Source organism: Typopeltis vanoorti, chromosome 6 (assembly GCF_054136105.1).
Source record: "Typopeltis vanoorti isolate ZY-2024b chromosome 6, IOZ_Tvanoo_1.0, whole genome shotgun sequence".
Lineage (NCBI taxonomy): Eukaryota > Metazoa > Arthropoda > Arachnida > Uropygi > Thelyphonidae > Typopeltis > Typopeltis vanoorti.
The window spans coordinates 149,450,629-149,475,837 of record NC_143554.1 but is presented as its reverse complement, the minus strand read 5'-3'; the positions used below and the strand labels follow the sequence as shown (position 1 = coordinate 149,475,837).

Below are 25,209 nucleotides of genomic sequence, written 5' to 3'. Positions count from 1 at the left end.
TTTATTGAGTTGTGTGATATTGTTTGTGAAGGTATGGTTGAATGATAATAATAATAATAATAATAATAATAATAATAATAATAATAATAATAATAATAATAATAATAATAATAATAATAATAATAAACTGCAAGTGAAAGTTGACTAACAGAGCCATCCCTATATATTCTTTTTAGGAACATCTGAAAAGTTGCGGATTTGTGAAGAAACAGTGTGAGAAGTGTGGTGCTAAATTGAATCGGAAGAACCGGGAATCTCATATGAACTCTTTATGTCCAAAAATACTAGTCAGTTGTTCTTTCTGTGAACAGCAGTTTGAACAAGAAACTATTTTTGTAAGTTTTGGATTTTATTTTCCATTATAATAATTATATTTGAATCTTATATGAATACTATCGTTTATTTATCCAAAATACTGAAATTGATATAAATATTAGATATTGTTTTTTTAGTATTATTATTTTATTTATATGTAATTATATGAATTTTATGTATGCAATGTCTCGGGATGTTTAGAAAAAGTACTGTAAAACAACAAATCAGTTAATATTTTTTTCCCACAATGGAAATCGATCCTTTTTTATTGACCTGTGAATCAAGTTTACTAGTAGTAATGGTTTTTCTTTCCACAGGATCATAAACGTACTTGTAGCTCAGATATGATTACATGTCGGCACTGCACTGCTAGAGTGTGTCGTAAGGAATTCCCAGGACACATCAAAAACGAATGTCCAGAGGCAGAAGTCAAATGTCCCGGATGCGGAATGCAAGTTCTGCGCAAAGAGTACAAAGTAAGGTGCAAAATTTCTCATTATAGAAATAATGAAATAAAGAAATAGAAAAAATAAATAAAAATAAACAGGAAATTTTACACTAGAATTAATTAAATAAACTGTTTTAATAATCATGAGCTTTGCCAATTAATATAGAGCTATTCATCAGTAAAAAAGAACTAAATACATATTTTCATGCCTTTTTATTCCCTAAAGAGAAAGTAACAGCATTTTATTCCCAACTTTTGAAAATTCGTAGACTGCTCCCGTTTCTACTTTTATCATCGTTGTAGTTGAGTGCATTATCTGCCGTCGTGCTACATGAAAGCACGCCGTGTCTTTTATTCATCCTAACTAATATTATATATTATATAATTATTATAATTATTATAATTATATATTAATAAATTATGGGAGAATAATCTCTACTAACCTTAGAATAAATGAACGTCTGTGTAGTCAATAGTGCTGTTTATTAATAGCGAGTGAGCTTTTGTGAGTTTTTTGCCTAAAATGTAATTTTATCTTTGAGTGAAATAAATTAATAAAATGCCAGTGCAATCCTATCTGATACGGATTCGAATCTAGCTCATGTTTGATTCCTAGAGTAGTATTTGCGGATTTTATAAAAATAAGTAAAAAATACAAAAAATATAAAAATTAAAAAACAAAGAAAAAATTCTTCGCCCACTCCTCGTACCAGTGGCCCAAGAACTTTATGGCATTAGGACAGTTGCCAGTGGCAGAAGGGCACCACTGGTAGGATACTTTATGAAATATACAGATATTTTGCAAACTAAGAAAAGGACAAGTAGCTAAGGATTTGCCATTGAAAACGAAAACAAGCTACACTGTTGAACAGTGCTAATGCACTATAAGATTAAACATTTCCTTATATACAAGATTTCCTCATATACAATACTTTGAAGTAGATGGGGAGAAAAGGGAAGCAGTTAACCATTTTGTTGCTCCTAGGATCCCGAATTGATAAAGATGGTTATTGTATTGAAGAAATTAGAAGAAGATTATTACTCGAAAGAAAGCAATGATAAATTTAAGCAAGATCTTTAAAGATATTAGCCTCGCAAGTGGTACTGTACGGATGTGAAAGTTGGACCTTGAGAAAGAGTGAAAGAAGGAAGATAGGTGCAATTGAATTATGAGTTTGGAGACGCTTCCTAAGAATACCATGGACTAGAAAACAAACCATTAAATCAGTGATAGACAGAATGAAGCCAGATTGCTCCCTCGAAGCTATGATCATCAAGTAAAAATTGTCATACTTCGGACATATTATGCGAGCAAATGACAGGCTGTAAAAGATGATGATGCTTGCTAAAGTTGATGGAAGCAGGAGAAGAGAAAGGCCAAGAATTAGATTGGTGGATGGAGTTATAGAAGCAACTGGAGTGCGCTTGGAGCTTCTGAAAGACATGGTTCAGGGCCAGATCGGATTGGAGAGTGTATGTTCGTGGAGTCGCCAGGAGTCAGAAACGACTCGATGGAACATAACACACACACACATACAAGAAAAACATCATTTTTGTAAATTTTAACAAAGGTTCAGTATTTTGTAAGGAAAAAATGGCATATAGAGTTTACCTTTTGATATTAGTTGCCTCGGTATTCATTGTAGTTATTCGAAAACGTATTTTATTTATCTAAGATACATTAATCGAACTTTACGATTGCTACGTTAAAACGAATGTCAAGGCATGATTTATGTGATTTAGTTTTTATATTTTGTTTCCCTTTCAGGTCCATACGGATTCCTGTAAATCTATACAAGTGAAATGTCAGAAGTGCGATAATAAAATAAAAAGGAAAAACCTCGAATTTCACATAAACTTTTCCTGTCCAAAGATACTTGTGAAGTGTGCATGTCAGCAAGAGTTAGAACAAGGCATTTTTCTTGTAAGTGTTTGGAGAACACCTCATTATAAATATTAGTGAACAAGTTTTGATTATCTGTATCACCCTTGTTGAAACGTGCGATAATTTGATGAACACTCCGGAAAATCTGTATGGCTGCTGCTGTTAGATGAATTAAAAGAAACTGTACACCAGGGGTTCTCAAATTGTGATGCATCCGCGTAATATATGCGGGGAAGATTGCGTTCCCCTCCCCCATTTTTCTTTGCATTAGTACTAATCATATTCAAGGATTACATAATACATGATTTTTTCTTCTTTTTTTCGAGAATATGAGGTCGAATTTAGTAGTTTTCTAATAATAATAATAATAATAATAATAAAATTTAAAAATTAAAAACAAATTTAAAAAATAATAAATAACAGATTATTAAATCATTATGTCGTGGTTCGTAGTTTGAATGCAAAATCAGTGTACTATATCTTCTTCCATAGAACCATCAGCGTACTTGTAATTTAGCCATGGATACATGTGGCCTCTGTGGTGCCAGAGTAACCCGGAAAAGTTTACCACAACATTTAGAAACGTGTGAAAAGGCGGAGATCAGCTGTCCTGGTTGTGGAATAGTTCTCATACGAAAAGAGAAAGAAGTAAGTATATTACCATAATTTTCTTCTTCAACCATTTAAATTATGAAATAAGGATGAATTCCTATTATTATTATTATTATTATTATTATTATTTTCATAGTTTGTTTTTTCATATTTATTAATTTCATAGTTTGAATGCAAAATCAACCTTTCCTCACATAAACGAACATTCTCCACTAGGTCCACGAGCAACCCAGTCGATGTGGTTCCCCACAGTAACAAAAGAACTATCACTGGCAATTCAACAAATTAACCCTAACAAAGGACCGGGGATAGACGGAATCAGACCAAAAGACATCAAGAAACACTCAACCGACCTACTTCCAGTTATACAAAAACTGTTAAATAAAATCTTCGAAAAGGGACACATACCTATATTAAATCATTATTTAATAAAAATACTAAAGACTGCATTAATCACACGCATACACAAACATGAAAAAAGAAACATTATAAGTAATTACAGACCCATCGCCACATTGTCTGTAATCAACCAAATCATGGAGCGCATCGTGCATCACAAACTCTCCACAAACGTTGAAAAATTTCTAATCATACCCAAAACACAATATGGCTTTCAAAAAAGTAAAGGAACAGCAACACTCCTGGAAGATTTCACAGATCTAATAAACGGTGCATTGGATAAAAACAGAATAACATTAGTGGTATTCATTGACCTAACAAAAGCATTTGACACACTAACACACAAAACCTTGTTAACGAAACTAACGCATATCGGAATTGGTGGTCGTCTACTCCAGTGGTTTAAAGCATACATGAAAAACAGAAGCACACTACACGTATAGGATCAGCGTACAGCAAAGAGGTACACGTAACCTGTGGAGTACAGCAAGGAGCTGTCCTATCTGCCATTCTATTTAACATATACACACACAATATAAGCCACCTTCCCCTAAAAAGTAAAATCGCAAATATCGCTTACACAAATATGCAACACGACATCAATCAAATCACTAACTGGTTAACCGAAAACGGCATATATATAAACCCTGGAAAAACAAAGCTAATGGTATTCAAAAACTCCCAAACCCTGCCCATAGAAACTAAATATCTCACTGTCCAACATTCATCTTCCTATAAACAAAGTGCAGAACCTAAAACCACAACCATCACACAGGTGAAAACAACACGCTATCTTGGACTTCACTTGGATGCTGATCAAAGTTGGAATAGCCATACAAACTACCTACATACAAGCTTAGGATAATAGCAAGCAAACTATACAGATTAAAAGACATTGCCCCAACCCACATAAAAATACTAATCTATAAAGCATTATGTGAAAACATTTTAAGATATGCAATCACATCATACGCATTCTGTGCAGACTACAGACTTAACAGGTTACAATGGTTGGAATATAAAATGGTAAAACTGATATTCTGGGAACAACCCACACTTATGCAGGAAGCACGGACAAAACACAAAATATTTAAGGTGAAACACTTATGCCACTACACAGTCATGTTAAAACACTATTACAGCCCAACTTATAGAGTAACCAGAACAACATATCAACTAACAAGACCACAGTCAACAAACTACATAACATATAAGTACAACAATCACTACGGCAAAGCCGCCCGAAACTTCTACGTACCTGACATGATAAACAAACTGCCGTTCGACGACAGAAACCTAGGAACATACAGAGAGCTGAAACAGGCACTATATAAATATTATAGCGAGAATGAAAATTAGAGCAATTCCTGTTTTTCTCTCCCCCCACACGCACGCACGCGCGCGCGCACGCACGCACACACACACACACACACACACACACACACACACACACACACACACACACACACACACACACACACACACACACACACACACACACACACACACACACATACACACACACACACACACACACACACACACACACACACACACACACACACACACACACACACACACACACACACTATGACAAACCCCCTCTCAAAAACCGTCACTACAAGAACACAAGGAAACAAACACACCATATCTAAATCCAACCCTACTTGCAAAAAAAAAAAAAAAAAAGAAAAAAGAAAAAAAAAAGTTAAACTGTAATAGCTATTGAAGTCTTCCAAGCACGTATCAACAAACAGTAAAATCAACACCTGGCTTGCGACCAATATAGAAACATAACCATGAAACCATCGCCATCCATCATTTATTATCTTCCTCAGATAAGCTCTGCTAAGCTTCGAGGAAGAAATCAGAAATGCCTCCCAAAGAAAGAATATAATACATTATACAGAAAAAAAAATTATTATTATTATTATTATTTAAAAATATTATTAACTTTCAGGTATCTGTTATTCACAATTGTAATGTACTATAATTATTACTGTATCTATGTATGTAATTTATCTGAGACATAATAAAATGTTTAAACGTGAAAAAAAAAATTATTATTATTATTATTATTATTATTATTATTATTATTATTGCTGTTGTTGTTGTTGTTGTTGTGTGCAGATTTAATCGAATTTCCGTGTAGTAAGATCGTATTTTATTTTTCAGTTGCACATGCAAATATGTGATTTGTTGAAGGTCCAGTGCGATTGGTGTGGCAATATGGTGAAAAAGAAAAATTACGAATTTCATTCAAAATATGCGTGTCGAAAGATACTTGTGAATTGTCCTAACTGTGACCAGATGGTAGAACAAGGCAGCATCCTTGTAAGTGCCCTTGAAGAGTTACTAAACTCTGATTGTATTATTAACCGAATTGATTTTCATTGTAGCTAATCATCTACTTTTCTTGTTAGAAGGAAGCGTATGTGTCGTCATATTTTCAGCTAAATTTGAAGTCAGTTACTAACGCTTTTATATGACCTCTGGAAAGATATATTTATATATTTAATGTGGCTTGGTTAGCGTGCATTTGTACTCAACTGGTTGTGCCGAAATCTCGACAGTTTTATGAGATCGTATGTTGGTTTTCAAATTTCTGAAAATTAGCTCGTCACATTGCTAATGAATTATAACTAAAACCAAACTTCAACGGACGCCTTTACTTAGCAATACTGAACAAACTACAGTGTTTTACAACAACAAAAATATATCTTTATCATCAGTGGTTTTAACAGGCACTAACCACCCCTTTCATGTATTCCTGGAATTCGTAACTGTAATTCGAGGATAATCTGGTTAATCCTATGTCTACAAGTATTCTTTTGGCTGTAATTTGCGCGTGTTATACTGACCAGTTTTGGGGACGATAAACTGGTCTGGAATCTATCTCAGCAGTAAGACTGTTTTTGTAGTTGATCCCGTCCAGCAGAAGCAATCCATGGAATAACAGTAACTGTGCTCTATGTGTGTCCTCCTCTTCTGATATAAACTTACGTGCTCTATTTTTCAACCTATGGATAATGCTTAGTATGTGTGTCTTGTGATGGTTAGAAGTATAAAGAAGGTATCTTTCAGTGACACACAAACTAAGCATTATCCGTAGGTTGAAAAATAGATCACGTACGTTTATATCAGAAGAGGAGGATACACAGACTGAAATATCACTAATAGCCAAAACATTATCACAAAATGGATACCCTCCGAACATCATCAAAAAATATCTATACGGTGACAACCCCCAGACAAGAAAAACCAAACTCCCAGCACATTTCTACTGTAGTGATCCCTTTCATCAAGTCAATTTCTTATCAAATAGCAGAATACTAAGAGCCTACAACATCAGAGTGGTCTTCAAACCAACCACCAGCATCAGACAGGTTTTAGGATCCCCAAAAGATAAGGTGCCATTCTACAAATATCCAGGAGTATATTACATTCCTTGCTCCTGTGGTCTTGCCTACATTGGACAAACTTCACGGAGTTTGGAGATCAGACAGAGAGAGAACGTTGGTGATGTAAACCACAACAGAAGTATTTCTTCCGGCTTAGCACATCATTTCTGTACTTCGAACCACACGATAGAGTGGCAAAATAGCTCCATGCCATATTTAGACGACGATTATAGACATAGTTTATTCAAGGAAGCCGCAGTAGTGTTAAAAACTGGCGGAAACCTCAACAGAAACCAAGCTACTATTCTTAACAGTTCATGGGAAAACCTCATCCCCTCTCTAAATCCATCTGAAATACAGCTAGCCAGTAATCACATTATGCGTTTATAACAAATCATTATCACGCATGCGTGATAATGATTAAGAACAATACGTCCTCTCAGTTTCTGTCACGCGAACGTGCAACCTTAGCTACTCGAGTGTTTACAATGTTTTAAATGTTCCTTTCAATTTGCATTTACTAGTATTTTTTATACTTTTCCGTCAACTCCTTGAAAAAGCTAGAACAGTTTGCTAGCGAAACTGGTAGGCAAAGATTGTTAAAATATTTGTATGTGGTCAGTATTAAACAATAAGTTTTTTATGGTTAACTTTCAAACGATCAAATATGTTTAATTTGATTTTTGAATATCAAGTATGAAACAACAATAAAATATGACAGCCCAGTGTATGCCGTACTTTGTACTTTATTAAACCATTTTATTACAATCATTGGGAAAATATAGGTCATGCTTTCCTATGCCTGTTGAATGTGAGCAGATAATATATTTGCATTTCTTTTTATTTGATTTTGACAGGTATTAAATTATACGATGCTTATGAATTTTACTAAATTATATGATGTTCGTTGAATTATATGATGTTTATATCACGCAAGTCATTCTTGATATAAAATCACCTGAAACTTCTTTTTTAATACAACACAAGAGACGTAAAGATCTATAGCATACTAGAGATGTATCTCGACAAGAGGTTAAGACGAAGAGGTAATCTATTAAGATGTTTTTCAAAAGAGCTTGGAGAGGGTTGTAGTTATTGAGGAAAACAGTACAGTGAAGGCTGCTTCTTACATAATTAAAGAAAAGCAGAGGAACGGTAATGGCAAGGTAGTAAGAGAAATGTCCATGAAAGTACTTTAAAAATGCATAATGTAGAAACAGGCTCATATTAGAAAGTGCTTGGATGGAGTCTATGAGAGGGGTCACCTTATTAGACTGATTGACTTTTTCTTTATATAATCCGTAATTCTTAGACGTTTTGGGCGAAGCATCTGAAATGAGAGAACATTTTTCTAAGATCGATCAATATCGGGATTTATGAAGTGTCAGGAATCGAGCTGGACAGAAGTGGTTCTTTGAACAAAGGAAGAATACAAAGATTTTGAATGTCAAGGACACCACACTATGGATGCGATGCGTTTTTTGTTTGAATAAGCGAGATATTGAAGTAACCCAAGAAGGACAACTGCTATTGAACTGATATTTAGTACATTATCAAAAATGAGGAGTGAAGTAGGATTTTTCTTCTTGGTAAGAAGATGGAACTGGGTTTCTATAACGGAGACATTGACTAGATTATCACCAACTGCACTTGAGGAGCCACCGTAGCTCAATAGGTATAGACGAATCCATTTGAGTGGAAAGACCTGAGTTCGATTCTCGTCTATGATGCAAGGAACCTTTATCTGCTTCGACTGATGATGAGTCAGTTTCAACCGGAAGTAGAAGGTTTTTCATCCCACAAAACAGGGCAACTAGTTAATAATAATTATACTTTAACAATATGCAATGTGTTAGGATGTCTAGAAAAATAAATCTAAAACATAAAACCGGTTATGTTTTTTTTTTTTTTTTCAGAACGAAAATTGATTTTTTTTGACTTATGAATCAAGTTTATTAGTAATAAATGTTTCTCTTTCCACAGGATCATAAACGTACTTGTAGCTCAGATATGATTACATGCCGGCACTGCAGTGCTGGAGTGGGTCGTAAGAAATTTCCTGGACACATCAAAAACGAATGTCCAGAGGTAGAAGTCAAATGTCCCGGGTGTGGAATGCCATTTCTGCGAAAAGAATACAAAGTAAGGCGCAAAATTTCTCATTATAAAAATAATGAAATAAAGAAATGAAAAAAATTAATAAATTAATAAAAATAAACAAGAAATTTTAAATTAGAATTATCATCCGTGTAGTTGAGTGTATTATCTGCCTCTATGCTAGATGAAAGCACCCCGTATCTTTTATTCGTCCTAACTACTAACTACTACTGTATATGTATGTGTGGTTTACAGACGATTATTCTGAATTAAAAACATACTTTCTTATGGTAGAATAATCTCTACTAAACTTAAAATAAATGAACGTCGTTGTAGTCAATAGTACCTTTTATAAATAGCGTATCAAGTTTTGCCGAAAATTTAATTTTCGGCAAAACTTTCTATCATTGCCAACTAGCTTCTAATATATGTGACATATCAACTAGCTTTTAAGAAGCGAAGTTACTTGGTTGTAACTGACCATTGAATTTAACGTAATAAATGAAGAATGAGGTGAGTCGATCGTTAGTTGAAGAATTACAAGTGAAGTTAGCAGTTAAGACAAATGCAATTTTTATTTCTAGAATTGATTATTTCAAAAGATAAAAATATAATTCATTTGTTGAAATTAAACTTCTTCTTTTTTTTTTTTTGAAAATACATGATCTAAGGAAAGTTACTTGCGGGTTCAAATCCCTCATCTTATACCAACGGATAATCGCGTCCATCTCTCCATAGGTGGAGACTACCTGTGGATAGATGGACGTTCGATAGATGGTGGGATAGATATCCCACCATCTATCGAACGGTGGGAGACCACCGTTCCGCTCACGGCTTGAAGTGACTTGAACAAAGTTCCATGTTGTGTAAAGATACAGATTTGACTCAGAGACTTGTAAATACTTTTATCTAACTTCGTATTTACTTACGTTTAGAATAAGCTAATTTTCTTTGATAAAATACTTCAAACGTCTTAAATATGTATATGTTTATAAATGTTAATATTTCCTTTTCTGTTGCTAGCGCACTACGAGTACTTAAAACTTTCATCCACATACGAAACTCTCATAGTTGCTACAAACATTCGGCTTGGAAATAACGTTGGATCTGATATCCACTTTGCCGATGTAATTTTACTTCGCCAAAATGAAGCAGTATGGCTCTTTCTTTTAGTAATTATTGTACTGTCCCAGATGTTATATTTGTTAATTCAGATTATTTGTTAATTCATAATTCAGAATATTTGTCAATTCTGAATATTTGTTAATTCATTTCTACTCATGCTATTCTTAAATTCTGACATCCCGGAGGATAAGAATTTTTAAGGGTATTTTTATGAGCTGATTTTTTCTTCATTATGTAATGTTTTTATTTATTTATTCATGTGCTTTTCAGAGCCACAAGGAGGTTTGCGATTTGGTGAAATGTGACAAATGTGACGCTACACTGAAACGCAACTGCAGTCAAATTCATGTGGAGTACGCATGCCCGAAGATCCTTGTAAACTGCTCCTTCTGCCACCAAGAAGTTGAACAAGTTGCTATGCCGGTAAGTTTAGAAGCAAGTATATATATCTACTCTATATATATAAAAAGATAAGCCGAAATTTTAAACGTGTTTATACCATGTTTTTTTGTCTCTTCATTGTTTTGAGCTGGGATAAGCCGATAAGAGGATTAAGCTGATAAGCCGAAATTTGAAACGTTTTTATGTCACGTTTTTTGTCTCTTCATTGTTTTGAAACGTCCAACAATGTGTTTGCCTTCATGAGACAACAATTTGTTGGACGTTTCAAATCAATAGAGAACTGGCTTACCAGCCCAGAACTCGGGGGATTGGGCGCCGTAGCGTCAAGGGGGAAGATCCCCCCCTAACACACACACACACACACACACACACACACACACACACACACACACACACACACACACACACACACACACACACACACACACACACACTCAAACGGCGTGCTTTTGCCGCCCCTCTCAATACACACCAAAAAAATAAAACAAATAATACACGACGTATAGGGTAAGGTTCAAAGTGCCGCACGGGGATGACATCCCCCCCCCCCAGCTACTCCACTGTATACATATTATATATATATATATATATATATATATATATATATATATAATTAGAAACAAGTGCTACGACTTTTTTGCTAGATAGTACATGCGTTATCAAATTACTGAAGAAATCTGCGCATGCGCACATTGATTAACCGATGAATTTATAAATCTGTGTAACGTTACTTAGAAGACTCAGTGAAATTATTTTAACAATTAAACGTTTTTTTTGTAGTTACTCGTTACATGTTTTTCCATACTATTTCCAGAACCACAGAAGTGTCTGTGACTTAGTTCCGGTGAAGTGTGAACGATGCCGTACTGAATTAGTCCGACAGGATTTGCAAAGGCACAGGAATGAAGAATGTCCAGAAGAGGAGGTCACCTGTTCTTTCTGTGTAATGAAGCTTCTACGGAAAGTGAAACAGGTATGTTTCAAGCAGTTTTTAATCTTAAATATTTTTCTTAAAAAATAAAATAAAATAAAATAAAATAAATAACGATATATCTTTTAGAAATCTGCAGGCAGTTGGTTTCTGCCCTTATTTGTGCTGATGATTGTGTAAGGCAGGTAACTTCCTCCATCTCGTGTTCCTAAACCATAAGTGGTACATCGTCTCAAATATGGTGGACTCTTTCTACTTAGTAAAATCTAACTTAGTCTAGATTAAAATCTTTCGTCTATGGCAGGAAATACTTTTTTTTTTCTCAAGCGAAATAGCTGGTTCTCATAAGTAGTGGTTATTTGGCTGTTTATTTTTCCGATTCCTAAAAACACAGGTTTCCAGTATCCAGAACCGCTCAAAACCACAGCACACAAAAAAAAAAAAAAAAAAAAACGCAATATGCTGGTCTCGCAGCCTGAGCTGCGAGACCAGCATATTATGCAATTGCAAAGGAGACAAACAACAAACCAACAAATTCTTTTGAATTTGTTGGTTTGTTGATGGTTAAAAACCTAGTTTCCAGAAGAAAAAATAATTTTGCCTGAGACAAAGATCGACTAACTCGGACTAATAAATGACTGAAAATGTTACAATGGTCGGCGACTAGAATTAAAAAGGAACAGTAATGTGTGTGTGTGTGTGTGTGTGTGTGTGTGTGTGTGTGTGTGTGTGTGTGTGTGTGTGTGTGTGTGTGTGTGTGTGTGTGTTATAGCCGTGTAACATTATGGAAACTAGGAAAATTGCCATAAGTCTACAATAGGCATCACTGGAGAGAGAAAAGAGGGTAATCCAGTAACCAAACCAGAGTTGCCAGATGGTTTCTAAATTCCTATATTGTGTATAAAATACTGCAACACAAGACAAAAATTAAAATTCATTGAAATATAGTTGGAATCAATGTCTTCTTCATCTTTTTCCTACATTCGAGGTTGTGTACTATTTGTCAGGGCAATCCTTGCAGCATCGGATTTTTGAGCAGATCTGCTCTAATTCATCTAGTTGATTAAGTCGCATTCTGGCCTCATGTTTTAACACCAGAAAGAGAAAATTTTCTTTCAACAACAGCATTATTTGCTGGTATGACCAGCCAGTTAAATGCACTCCCTGCGAAATTCTTAAAATTCCGTGTCGACTGATACCCATCCACAATTTTACTGTATCTTTTGGAATCAACTTCTCCCCAACGTTTTCAAAGACGTTATGTCTTCTCCAATCCGTTAATTAATTTTCCTATATTGGTGTTCAATATTTTCTAAATTATTATTTGAGCTAAATGCATCATAAGTAGATCTTAATAATTATTCTTTGTTGCTTGGCTTAAGATGATATCAGGATTAAGCAATGAAAGTTTTATGAACACTTGAGCTGCATCACATCATCTATTCAATGGCCTTAATAATGAACACAAGTCTTATTTTTACATCAAGAATCTTACTTATCTTCTTTACTAGCATAGTGTGTATTCTTAAATGCATTTAGATGAGTACCAACTGCTTGCTTAAATCTGGCTCCGTAATGTACGTATTCTATATCTCTTTATCTGTTCCATCGGAACTGCTAATTCCGTTGCAAATATGTTTTCTCAGTAACTTGAATTCATCAGAGAGTTTATAAGGATGAGGACAGAAACATTAATATTAAAACCTATTAATAGCTTCAAAATCTCTTACAACTGGTGTACCAAACACAAAATAGAAGCAATTAACTGATTCATTTTTTATCATAAAGCATTCCTTTTAATATTCCGGCTTTTGTACTTGGGATCTGTTCGACTAGAATTTTCTGATTCAAAATAAACTTTCAGTTATTAAGCGTTATTTTTCCTTTAACAAGCCTTAGAGGTCTTCTAAAATGGCAAGGTGGCACGATAACCAATTTCAGATTCTTCTTCGTCTCTCTTCCATCATCTACGTGGATGATGATGATGAAGCCAAATGAACTCTTTCCATTTCTGTCTGTCCCGGGACGGTCCGAACAATTCTGTCCAGTTTGGTGTCGCTTGTTGTGATTTGGTTTTCAGGTTCTCTTTTATTTTGTTTATCCATCTAATTCTGGGCCGTCCTTTGGATCTTTTACCTTACATCGTTGTATTCAGGGCTTTAGATGGCAGTCTTTTTTTCCCATTCTGTTCACATGGCCAAACCATCGCAATCTTCTTTCTTGGGTTTTGTCTATTATTGCTATTTCTTGTTATTTCAGAGATACTCCAAGTAATCCTCTTAGCCAATCCATTTCAGTCGCTAATAATTTTTCCTCTTCAGGCTTTTTGAGATTCCAGCATTCACTTCCATAAAAGACTATTGGGAGGACCATTGTTTCATAGATTCTTAATATTGTTATTACTTGTTTGATGTCTCTTGTCTTTTATATTTTATTAAGTCGTCCAAAGTTTGGGATGCTTGACTGATTCGTCTGTTTATATCTTTTATAATTTCACCGTTGTACTCAATAACTCCTCCAAGGTAGGTGAAGTTTTCTACCTGCTCTACATTCTTACTATGAATTTCAATTTTCAGATTGGTGCTTCTTTTTCCTATTTGCATAATTTTTGTTTTGTCTATATTTATGTTTAATCCAGATTTTATACACTCCTCGTTTATTTTATTGGAAATTCGCTGTAGATTTTCTTCTGTGCTTGCAAGTAATGCAATTTCGTCTGCAAATTTTAAATTTGTCACATTTTCCCCATATATTTTGATTCCGGAGTCTTTATCGTTTAAGGTCTTATTGGGTGCTTCTTCCAGTGTACGATTGACAGATTGGTGACAGATTGCATCCCTGTCTTACTTTGCTCTCTGTGTGGAACCAGTTGGTTAAGGTGTCCTCTATTCATACTGCACTTTCAGATTTCTCATACAGATTCTTTATTATTCTTATGGTTTTGTTGGGAATTCCAAATTCTTCCAAATTTTTCCATAGTTCTCTTCTACAGATTGAATCAAATGCCTAACGAAAGTCTATGAAATTTATGTAGCAGCTTTGGTTGTACTCTAGTGTCTTTTCTATTAGTTGTCTTAAGGTGAATAGTTGATCAACTGTGCTTCGCCCTGGTCTGAAACCTGCTTGTTCTTCTCCTAGTGCCAGTTCTATACATGACTTAATTTGTTTTTGGAGTACTTTCGTAAAAACCTTACTTGGAATACTGATGAGGCTAATGCTTCTGCAATTATTGCATTCTGTTTTATCTTCTTTTTTTTTGTATATAGGAGTTATGACTGATTTGGTCCAATCAGTAGTCACTGATTCGTTTTTGTAAATCCTTCCAAATAATGTTTTTAATGGTCCTAAAAGTTGTTCCTTTCCTGCTTTTAAGAATTCTGCGTGTATTTGATCAATGCCAGGCGCGTTCCTTGTTTTGAGTTTTTCTATGCTATGTGCTATTATTTCTTTGGTAAAGATATTTGTTTCCTCTTCCATTTCAGTGGCTGGAATCGTAGTATCCTGGGAGTAGTTTATATTGTATAAATCTTTGAAGTATTCTTCCCATCTGGCCATTCTTTTTGTTTTACTTTGAATTAGTTGTTCCTCTTTGATTTGATCATTATAATTTTTGTTGTCCGTGTCTTACTAATTTGGTCTATTTGTTTAAATAATCCATGAAGGTTATTTTCTTTTGATAGCTTCTCTGCCATTTTGCATTTTTCTTCTAACCAGTTATTCTCGTCTCTTTTAACCAGTTTTAAAATTTCTCTCGTTAATCTATTATATTCATTTCTGTTATGGTTCTGTTTTAGTTTTATGCTTTTCCTTTGATCGCTTAACCTTTTTCCTTCATTCGAGATCCAATTCTTTTTACTTCCTCTTTCTGTGTAACCTATTGTTTTTTTCTGCCGAATTTAATATTATTTCCTTTAATTTGCACCAATGTTCGTCGATGTTTATATTTGTTTTGGTAATTCCTTCAGGTTTTTATCTAGTTCTAGTTTGATATTTTCTTAGAATATTGTTGTCTTCTGTTTTTTTTTTTACATTCAGTCTCCTTTTGACTCTAAAAGTGCTTTCGGATTTTAACTTTATTCTTAGGTTTGCTAATACTAGCTTATGGTCTGATCCACAATATGCAGAGAAGGATCTGCAATTTAGGATACTTGATTTCCATCTTTGGTTTACAATAATATAGTCTATCATATTCTTGGTTTGTCTGTCTGGTGATATCCATGTCCATTTTCTTTGGGGTTTTGGATGTTTAAAGAGAGTGCTGGTTATTGTTAGTCTATTATTTAACCAGAAGTTTTGCAGTCTTTCGCCAAGTCCATTGCTTTCTCCAAACCCGAACTTTCCGATTACTCTTGGCCAGGTGTCCCGGTCTTTGCCTACTTTTGCTTTTAAGTCCCCCATTAAAATTAGGAGATCTTGACTTGATGTTTGCTGTACTGCTTTTTGCAAATCTATATAGAACCCCTCAATGTCTTCTTCTGATGATGTCGAAGTTGGTGAGTATAACTGAATAATTGTTAGTGATTCGATTGATATTTTTAATCTTCCTTTAATTATCCTAGATGAGATAGGATTGTAGGACACTAAAGAGTTTTGAGTGGTTTTAATATAAGTGCTACTCCTTCTTGGTGTTTGTTGTCCTCCCTGCCTGAAGTTAAGATGTTGTACTGTCCATGGTGGAATTCTCCTTTTCCAGTCCATCTGGATTCGCAGAGTCCAATCACTTCCCATCGGTAGTTGTCTAATTCATGCAGTAGTATTGTTTCCAATGCTCCTTCCTGGTGAAGAGTTCTTACATTCCATGTTCCTATGCTTGTTATGTTTTTTCCTGTCTAGTAGGTGATGTTTTGTTCCAATAGCATATATTTTTCGCTTTCCCTATCTTGGTTCCCTAATAGTGGGCATGACCCTTGTTTGACCGGGCGACGGTCGAGCCGGCATGTATCTTTAGGTTGGTTAGAGTTCATTCGGTTTCAATGGTTAAGTTTTCGTAAAGTGTCAACCACCACTCTTTGACCTGAATTCAGTGGAAACTGAACTGAAAGTGGAAACTGTAGTTTCCACTTTCAGTAGATAGTGGAAACTACAGTTTGAGAGGAAAGAGACACCCTCTCGCCCTCGAGTTGCTCTAATAGCACTGGGGTGGGGGGACTAAGAAGTAAGAGAGTAGAGGGAAAGAAGAGTAGAAGATCAGTCTACAGATATGATATACCAAGTGTATATTGTATGAAGTAAGATCAGGTCTAGCTTGGGTATCTCGGGTTTGCCATGCCCGTACTCACTGTGAGCCCCTGTGATTGTTTCAGATTGTTTCTGGATTTAACCTTTCAAATGCAGATTTGTATTCTTTTCTACGTAGAAGACTGTGATGGGAATTTTCCAATATCATTTTAAAAGCAGAATGCCCAAACAATACCAAGCAAACTTCATTTGAACACATTGGATGCCACGTCCTTTATTTGTATCCATGCTAAATTGTTACTATCCACCAATACAAACTTCTTACCTTTAACATCTTTTTTCAAATTTACCTGTAATGCTTGCATTAACGAACTTTTCAATTATCTGCGTGCACTTATTACGGTGCCCCTTCTTCCAATATCCAGTAAGTGAGGTTGTGATCTGGAACTGAAAGGCAAAATTTCTTTACTACCAAAAGACATTCATATAATCCACGCCGACTAGAGAAAAACCTCAAGTATACGTGTAAGATGGGTTATGTAAGTAACATTCTGCCATATTTATCATCAGAAAATGAAATTTTCTGATGCCTGAATAATTCTGCAGTTATTCATGCTGCTTCGTATGAATAATTTTGTAGTACGCATTAATCAGGTATGAGTGAATCTGTTAAAGTTATCGTTTTTCTAAACTAAATGTTACTTAGAACAACCGAAGGCTAACTAAAGCGAATTGTTTACATTAAGGTCCCTTAATCCATATGGTTTTGTTGATAACAAAAGGAACCCTAGCGTCTTGGACGACATTCAGGCCTACTTTTCCAACGAACGAATATGTCCAAGAGCTACGAACTACACGGAGGTGCATTTTTAATAATTATTTTAAAATTAAATTTATAAATGAATGTAATCTTTAATTACATAAAATCGTACTGAATCATATAATGAATAAATTATATTTATTACATATAGAAATATTGGAGTGGCATTCGTAGATCAGTAGGTTTCAAAGATACCGTTTGGATAGAAAGACATGAGTTCGGATCTCCACTAGGACACAGAAGCCTTTATCCATGCTTTTTAAGCTAAATTGAATTACAGGTCTTATACGGAGATGGCAGGGTTTTTTCGCCTGTAAACTTGGGTTTTTATTTCTCAGTAAACCAACCAATACAAACCACCTTATCATGGTTTCGAAATCAAAAGTTATCTTTGTCCGTATGAGCGCTTACAGACCCGATAAGAACCGTAGAATAAGATATATAAATACTTAGATTTATCTAACCTTTAGATTCCGACGATCCTAATATTCTATAGCTTTGTATATTCTAATGGCAAAGGCCACAGAATGTATGTTTAATTATTTTCGTACTAATTTCCTGTGATGTATTTTCTCAAACGAAGAGTAAATGAAAGAACGGATGTTGTGGACGTGATCGAGGTTGGAAAGGTCTGGATTCGAATTACTCTCTTTATCAGAGCTTTTAACTAAAAGTGAGTTAGCCGGTCTCATACCGCGGTTAGCAGGATTTTTGCTCCAAGAAGTTATCACTTGTCATCCCTCAAAGGAGGTCAACCAAGCAGAGCAACACCTGCATTATACAAGACAGAAATACCGGGGTAATAAAGATTAAACATCTTATTCTGGTTAAGAAAGCTTGCATTGGTACTGTGAGGGTATACGCGTAAATGTCAAACCAATAACTAACCAGATGTTCCGCAAATCTATCGTTCATTTATTTTCTTCTTTTGGGTTGATCAGGGACGGATTTGTTTCTAAGAAGTATTCAAAGCTATGTTTTTGAAGTACGCTGTGACTTACGAATGGTTGGAGGAGGTTCGATCACTGCATTTTAACTGACATTTTCATTGAAAGATGCTTCATGTTTATGCACTGGAGAATTGCTTACAAAAATAACGTAGAAAGGGTTCATTAAATAAGATGAAGGATGCTGCTAGGGACAACAGTTGCCATCTCTGTGCTTTGGAGTGAATTATGCAAGCTATGAGTCCGATATTTAATGTCATTCAAAAAGCTGTAGAGAGAAACCTCTGCTGTTACTGTTGATATTTCCAGAAACTCGGTTCGTGTCTCGCACTGAGGCCTGCTTAGTAAAATGCCATCGTTCGGTTTACTTTCCTGTTTTTGCAGGTGTAGGTAGCCAGATTTCTTTCTGGCCATTTACTGTATGTTATGTTAGATGGCTCCTTTCATCGAGCTTCTCTACCAGTGCAGTGGTGCCTACGAACTCAGTTCTTTCCGCTCTCTACAGTTTTAACTTTACATATATAACCCATTCTCAGTCACAAATAATTTGTCCGCTATGAAGAAATGTTAAAAATAATTCGTTGAATGAACATTTATCGAACGAAAATTTACGAAAGCCAATTTATAGGAAAACAACAAACAAAAAACAGTTGATCGAATAAATAATTAATTTAGACATCTGAAACGTGAAGATTCTCTATAAGAAGTACCAAAAACAGAGATCTTCATACATTTTTTTATATGGTCAAGGATAACTTGATCGCCTTCGGTGTGCTAACAAAATGCAGCTTGCCATTTTTTTTTGCAAAGCAATTTTATCTCACTTACCCTTATCTTCAGATAGGATCCGAAATCTCTCACTCCATCCCTTGAACTGATATTAACTCTACCATTTCCTAACTCATAAAATCAATAGTTCCACCAGCTTCTAAAAACCAGACATTCTTGCATCTCAAGATGCTGCTTTCCTCATGTGCAACTACTAACACTATAAATTCCGTATCTCCCATCACAATGCTGTTGGTCATATGTTTGGAATGGTCGCTAAACTACTCTAAAATTTATTTTTGGTGCTGTCCACAGGAGATTTATTGGGCTGATGCATGATCCCTTTTTTAACACGTTACTTCAACAAATGCCCCACATTTTTGTTTTTTTTAATTCTATATTTTTACAGGTACTTTCCGCGGGCACTTCTAGATTCATCTGGTACTCATCATTCCACCTCTTTACGTTGGATCTGTTAAAACAAGAGTGACAGCTGTCCAACATCTCTTTACAATACCCTCAGTTAAAAATCCTTGGCTAACTGGTTTATTCGGCTTCTGAATTAAAACACTTATAAATATTCTTTACATCCTAAAGGAGATTCGGACCTAGAACTTTCAAGAAACGCAGCGTATGTCCATATTGGTTGCACTTTGGATGCGCAGTTAATGATGATTTAAATAAATGATTCTACGATATCCAAAACCAGGTAAAGAGCGATCACTTATTTATTTAGCGAACACTCTAAATAAATATTTTCAAGCGTAAAGACCTTTTAAGATACGCCTTAGTCGGAAAATGAGTTTCAAACAGAGAGCTGCGATTGACTTTTCTGTTAAACTTGGTAAACGGTTTATCGAAACGCACCAAATGCTTCAAATGGCATACGGTAATGAATGGTTATCCCGTACTCAAGTTTATTAAGCGAATTCAAAGTGATCGTGAGACGTTTGAGAATGACGAAATGCCGGGCCGTCCAAAAATTGGACTGAGCGAAGTTAACCTCCAAAAGTGAGTGATTTCATCAAAGAAAACCTGAAATCATCCGTGAGATTGATTGAAGATGAATTGGGGATTCCAAATGAACTGTGCGCAACATTTTGACCGAGAGTTTGGGTCTTCGTAAATTGAATTCGCGATTTGTTCCCCACAAGTTGACCGACGACCAAAAAATGTATCGAATTGAACACTGCAAGGATCTCATTAAAACCGCTGATAAAGACTCAAACTTCCTTGAAACGATCGTTACTGGTGACGAAAAGTGGTGTTTTGAGTATGAGCCAGAAACAAAGCGTCAGAGTGCTGAGTGGAGACCACCAGAAGAGGGGCATCGGAAAAAAGTCGCTTGGAGAAGTCAAAAGTAAAGACAATGCTGATTTGTTTCTACTATTCCAAGGGCATTATCCAGAAAGAATTCGTTCCACCTAGCCAAACGGTCAATGATAAGTTTTATCTCGTAGTTTTGAAGCGATTGATAGCGAGAATTCGTCGCGTACGGCATGAATATCGTGACGACAGACCGTTCATCAAAACACACTATCACTCTTGGCACTATAACTCGGTTTCTAACGAAACAAATGTCATAAACAGTTGACACAACACTAATGAAGATTGCCGCTTTCGACAACAAAAAGATACAAGAGGTGCGCCACTCCGAAAAGTTCGGTTTCTTTTTGGACAGATGGTGCATGTTTATATACTTATTATTTTTTATGAGAACCTAAATATATTTATTTCAGTTACATCTGCGAATAACCGTTGAGATTAGACATCGCACAAACTATCAAGGTTGCTAATCCAAGATGTGTGGGCAAACGTGATAATTAAAATAAAAATTAACCTGTATAAAAATTATGAAATAAAGCTTTAACTTCTAATCTAAAATAATTGGCTAATTTTATTTTATTTTTTTTTCCCAGGAACATGAACGGCATTGCGAGTATTCAAAGATTAAAAAGTCAGAATGCGAACTTGTCATAACGCCAACGAAATTAAAGAGGCATATGATGCTGCTACATTTTAGAAGAGGTGTTCAAAATTCCCGACGAAATTGATCAGTCTCCTTCAATAATCAAACCTGAAATGTACAATGAAAGAACGATTCACAGCTATGAACTGAAATAATGTTAATAATTTTTGTATTTTAACACATGCCGTTGGTTTACCTTTTGTAAATAATAAGATCATTAATAAATTATTCCATTCCAATTTGCTGCAGTTCACAAGAAAGCCAACTTGATATAATAATGAAACGAATTCAATTTTTTTCATTATTGGTGAATCCCAAATATCCCTGGAAATCTAATTGTCGAACACAGACTTATTATAACAATGATTGCTTCAACTAGGAATAGTGGTATTGGTTTGATCGCGCAGATTACGTGCACGCTGTACACAACGTCAGAGGGTCAGCTAGCGGCTGATTTCTCGTCCAAATACCAAGAAGTCTGTTTATGGACTTCAGGTCATTATTGCGGGATGTCACCTGCAGCCAACATTGTGATTGCTAACATCATGTTTGAATATCTACACAGAATATACAAACATAAATATGTAATGTATAACACAAAATGAATACAGTTCCTTTATTCAAGGCCGATGTTCGTTCCTCAGAAATAATTATTAAATTATTAAATAATAATATTACTATTAAATTCAATGGATTAAATGATTATTAAATTAACCTGCGTAGCTAAGTAAAAATGGAGGTTGCACTCCCAAGTGCAACGGGTGGACTCTGGCAGAGACAAAAGGGTTTTTAGTCAAGGAAACTCGGGTTTTTCGTCCCATTAACTCAATAAAATCGAACGTAGAACCCACACTAATTCAGACATTAAAAATATTCTATTAGGGACCAACAGATGGCGGCACTTGTTTGCTGTCTCTTCACTGGTGCCACTTAAATTAAGGATAGCCTTGAGCCAGCTGTCTCTCATTAGCTGCTAGTGGAGATTCACCTGCCAACTCAGTCTCCCAAAAAAGTTAGATAGGAATAAAACGGCCTCACCTACTCCCTATCAGAGAATAAAAAGTGTTAGATGATTTTTTATTTGATTTGTTATTATTGTTATCATTGTAGGTTCAGATGATTTTTTATTTGATTTGTTATTATTGTTATCATTGTAGGTTCAGTTCTAGTCTAGATGAACTTTTAGTAAACGTTATTTCGACCGGTTACCAAGTAGGTCAGTTTATTGTTATTATTATTATTTGAGTCCCTTTAGCGCCTGTAGCCCAGTGGAAGTGGCATATGTGGTCCACGATCTATGGCACTAGATCGGCCATAGAAAAATCGGCAAGATCGGCCATTGTTGTAAGTACATTTCTAGTCTAGAGGAACTTTTGCGAAGCCTTTTTTTTCGAATCGGTTCCCAAGTTAACCGATCTCCGGATTTTTCCTCCCGGAAACTCTCGGGTTTCTCCTCCTGTAAACTCAAGAAAATTAAATTCACCATGGAACCCACACTATTTTCAGACAGGAACCATAGTGTTAGGAGTAGGGACCACGAGATGGCGGCACTCTCCTCTCTTCACTGGAAACCATGTATAATTAGTGTTAGTCTTAGGCCAACTATTTTGCATTGGCTACTGGTGGAGATTGAACTGCCTCTCAGCCTCCAAAAGTGAGATAGGGCTAAAGCGTCTTCACCTACTTCCTATACCAAAATAAAAGGCGTTAGCTGATTTTGATTTATCATTATTATTATTAATATTAATATTACTATTATTAATAGCCCAGAGAGTCTGGGATTCATCCAGGGAGGCCACACACCACTCTTTGAGAGAAAAATCAAGTTATCATCACCGTTTTTGACGGCATTCATTCTCAATTTCCAAGTATGCCTTCTCCTCCTTTCACCACCCTCCATAAAATAAAAAATTCCATCTCTTTGCATTCTATATGATCCTTGCAGAAGTTTGTGAGTTTCAATCATATCACCTATCGTTCTCCTGTTTGATACTATCTGCAAAATATAAAATGTCAATCTGTCTTTAAAATCCGTAATCCACAATTCTAATATAATTTTAACACTCTTATTTGCACTGTATCCACAATATCTTTGGTCCCATGGTATCAGTTACATGGTATCAATGGGAAAAATGTCAGAACGGACGGGAAACTTTGAAAAAGTGCTCAAATGAACCGGTATCCCTAGAATTCGAAGAATAAAGAGGTTGGGAGTGAAATGGATGTCCAACTTCATTAAGCGAGAACTCCACAAGAAGAAGATGATGTAGAAAGAATATCGTGAGAATAAGAGTGAGAGGAGTTATAAAGTATCTAAAGCTCCGACCAGAAAAGTAACGAGTATGGTGAGGAAAGCTAAATCGGAGCATGAAAAGAAATTGGCCATGCAAGCTAAAGGCAATCCAAAAGAATTTTATCATTATGCCGCAAGCAAAAGAAAGAATGAATGTGGAAGAATAAGTTTATTGAATGAAGATGGTGCTTGAGTATCGGATGGTGTATGTAGCATGGTGCATGGTGCTATTGCTACGTTGGATGAAGAGTTAGAGGTTCATGAAAATGAGGTTGAAGTGCTCTTGCATAACCTGGATAAGAATTTGTGAATAGGGACAGATGGAATATCTGTCCGTTTGTTAAAGGAATGTTCAGCTGAACTGGCTACGCCTTTCACGTGTTTGTATAACTTGAGTCTCAGCTCAGGAATGATACCACAGGAACGGAAGGCATGTATGATAGTTCCATTGCACAAGGGTGGTACAAAAACTGATGTGGTAGTAAAGATTTTAGAGAAGTTGCTAAGAACTCGCACACAGAAATGGATAGACAAAGATGCTATACTCTGCAAGGAATAGCATGGGTTTACTAAAGAAATGTCATGTTTTAGCAATTTCCTCATATTTTATAACAATGTTACGGCTGAGTTGGATAAAGGGAATGGATACACTATGACACTGTTGGATTTTTCTAAGGCATTTCTGAATCAGCCAGATTTACGGTTACAAGTGGAGTACTTCAGGGTTCAGTTCTTGGGTCATTGTTGTTTAATCTATACATTAATCACATCAGGAAGGATTAAAATCTGATGTGCAATTGTTTGCCGATGATGCGAAGATAAGGCAGAACAATTAGGGATTCTACTGATATTCAGCAGTTATAAAAAGATTTGAATAGACTGGAAATCTGGGCAAACGAATCTAGCTCTCAGTTTAATGTTAGTAAGTGTAAGTTATGCACTTTGGTGTGATTAGATTTCCAGCGGCATATTATATTAGCGGGATTATGCTACAAGAAACTGAAGAGGCAAGGATCTTGGCGTATTGGTGGATTAGAATTTAAAGTTCAAAGGTCACATAGCAAAAGTTGCAAATACAACTCAGAGGATAATTGTTATGTTGAAGCGAACCTTGAGATGTAAGGATAAGTAAGTAATTTTGCCTCTTTATAAGGCTTTGATAAGACCAAACTTGGATTACTGTGCGCAGATTTGGTCTCCTGGGTTCCAAGGGGATAAAGAAGCTGTGGAAAGGGTGCAAAGAAAAGTCACAAAGATTATTTCCGGATTATGAGATTTAGACTATGAAGAGAGATTGCGAGTATATGGATTGCAGACTCTGGTTGACAGGAGAAAGAGGGATAATAAGATTGAGGTCTATAAACTTTTGAATGGGTGTTATAGCATTTCAAATGATGAAATTTTTCGTTATATGAAAGGTGGTGGAGTCATCCATGGAAGTTAAATTGATTTGCAGTCAAGAAAGGGGTAAGAGCTCGGTTTTTCTCATAGAGAGCAGTGAGTGAGTGGAATAATTTGCCCTTACTGGTAGTTAGTGCATCTAGTGTGAATGAATTTAAGGGAAGGTATGATAGTTGGTTTGGATGATTTACTGCCTCGCCTGATGAGCTGTTGTCTTT

General features: G+C 35.5%; 1 protein-coding gene across 1 annotated transcript in view; it reads left to right on the top strand.

Moving 5' to 3' along the window:
* Positions 1–21,530, top strand: part of LOC150106088 (uncharacterized) — a 58,472-nt gene extending 36,942 nt beyond the window's left edge. The window contains exons 11-19 of the mRNA XM_090393838.1: positions 177–335; positions 633–791; positions 2,532–2,687; positions 3,141–3,296; positions 5,835–5,993; positions 9,044–9,202; positions 10,553–10,705; positions 11,499–11,657; positions 21,248–21,530. Coding sequence (XP_090249964.1) covers positions 177–335; positions 633–791; positions 2,532–2,687; positions 3,141–3,296; positions 5,835–5,993; positions 9,044–9,202; positions 10,553–10,705; positions 11,499–11,657; positions 21,248–21,382 — 1,395 coding nt within the window. The 3' untranslated portion in view covers positions 21,383–21,530. The remainder of the gene's footprint in view (positions 1–176; positions 336–632; positions 792–2,531; positions 2,688–3,140; positions 3,297–5,834; positions 5,994–9,043; positions 9,203–10,552; positions 10,706–11,498; positions 11,658–21,247) is intronic.
* Positions 21,531–25,209: the final 3,679 nt, after the last annotated feature.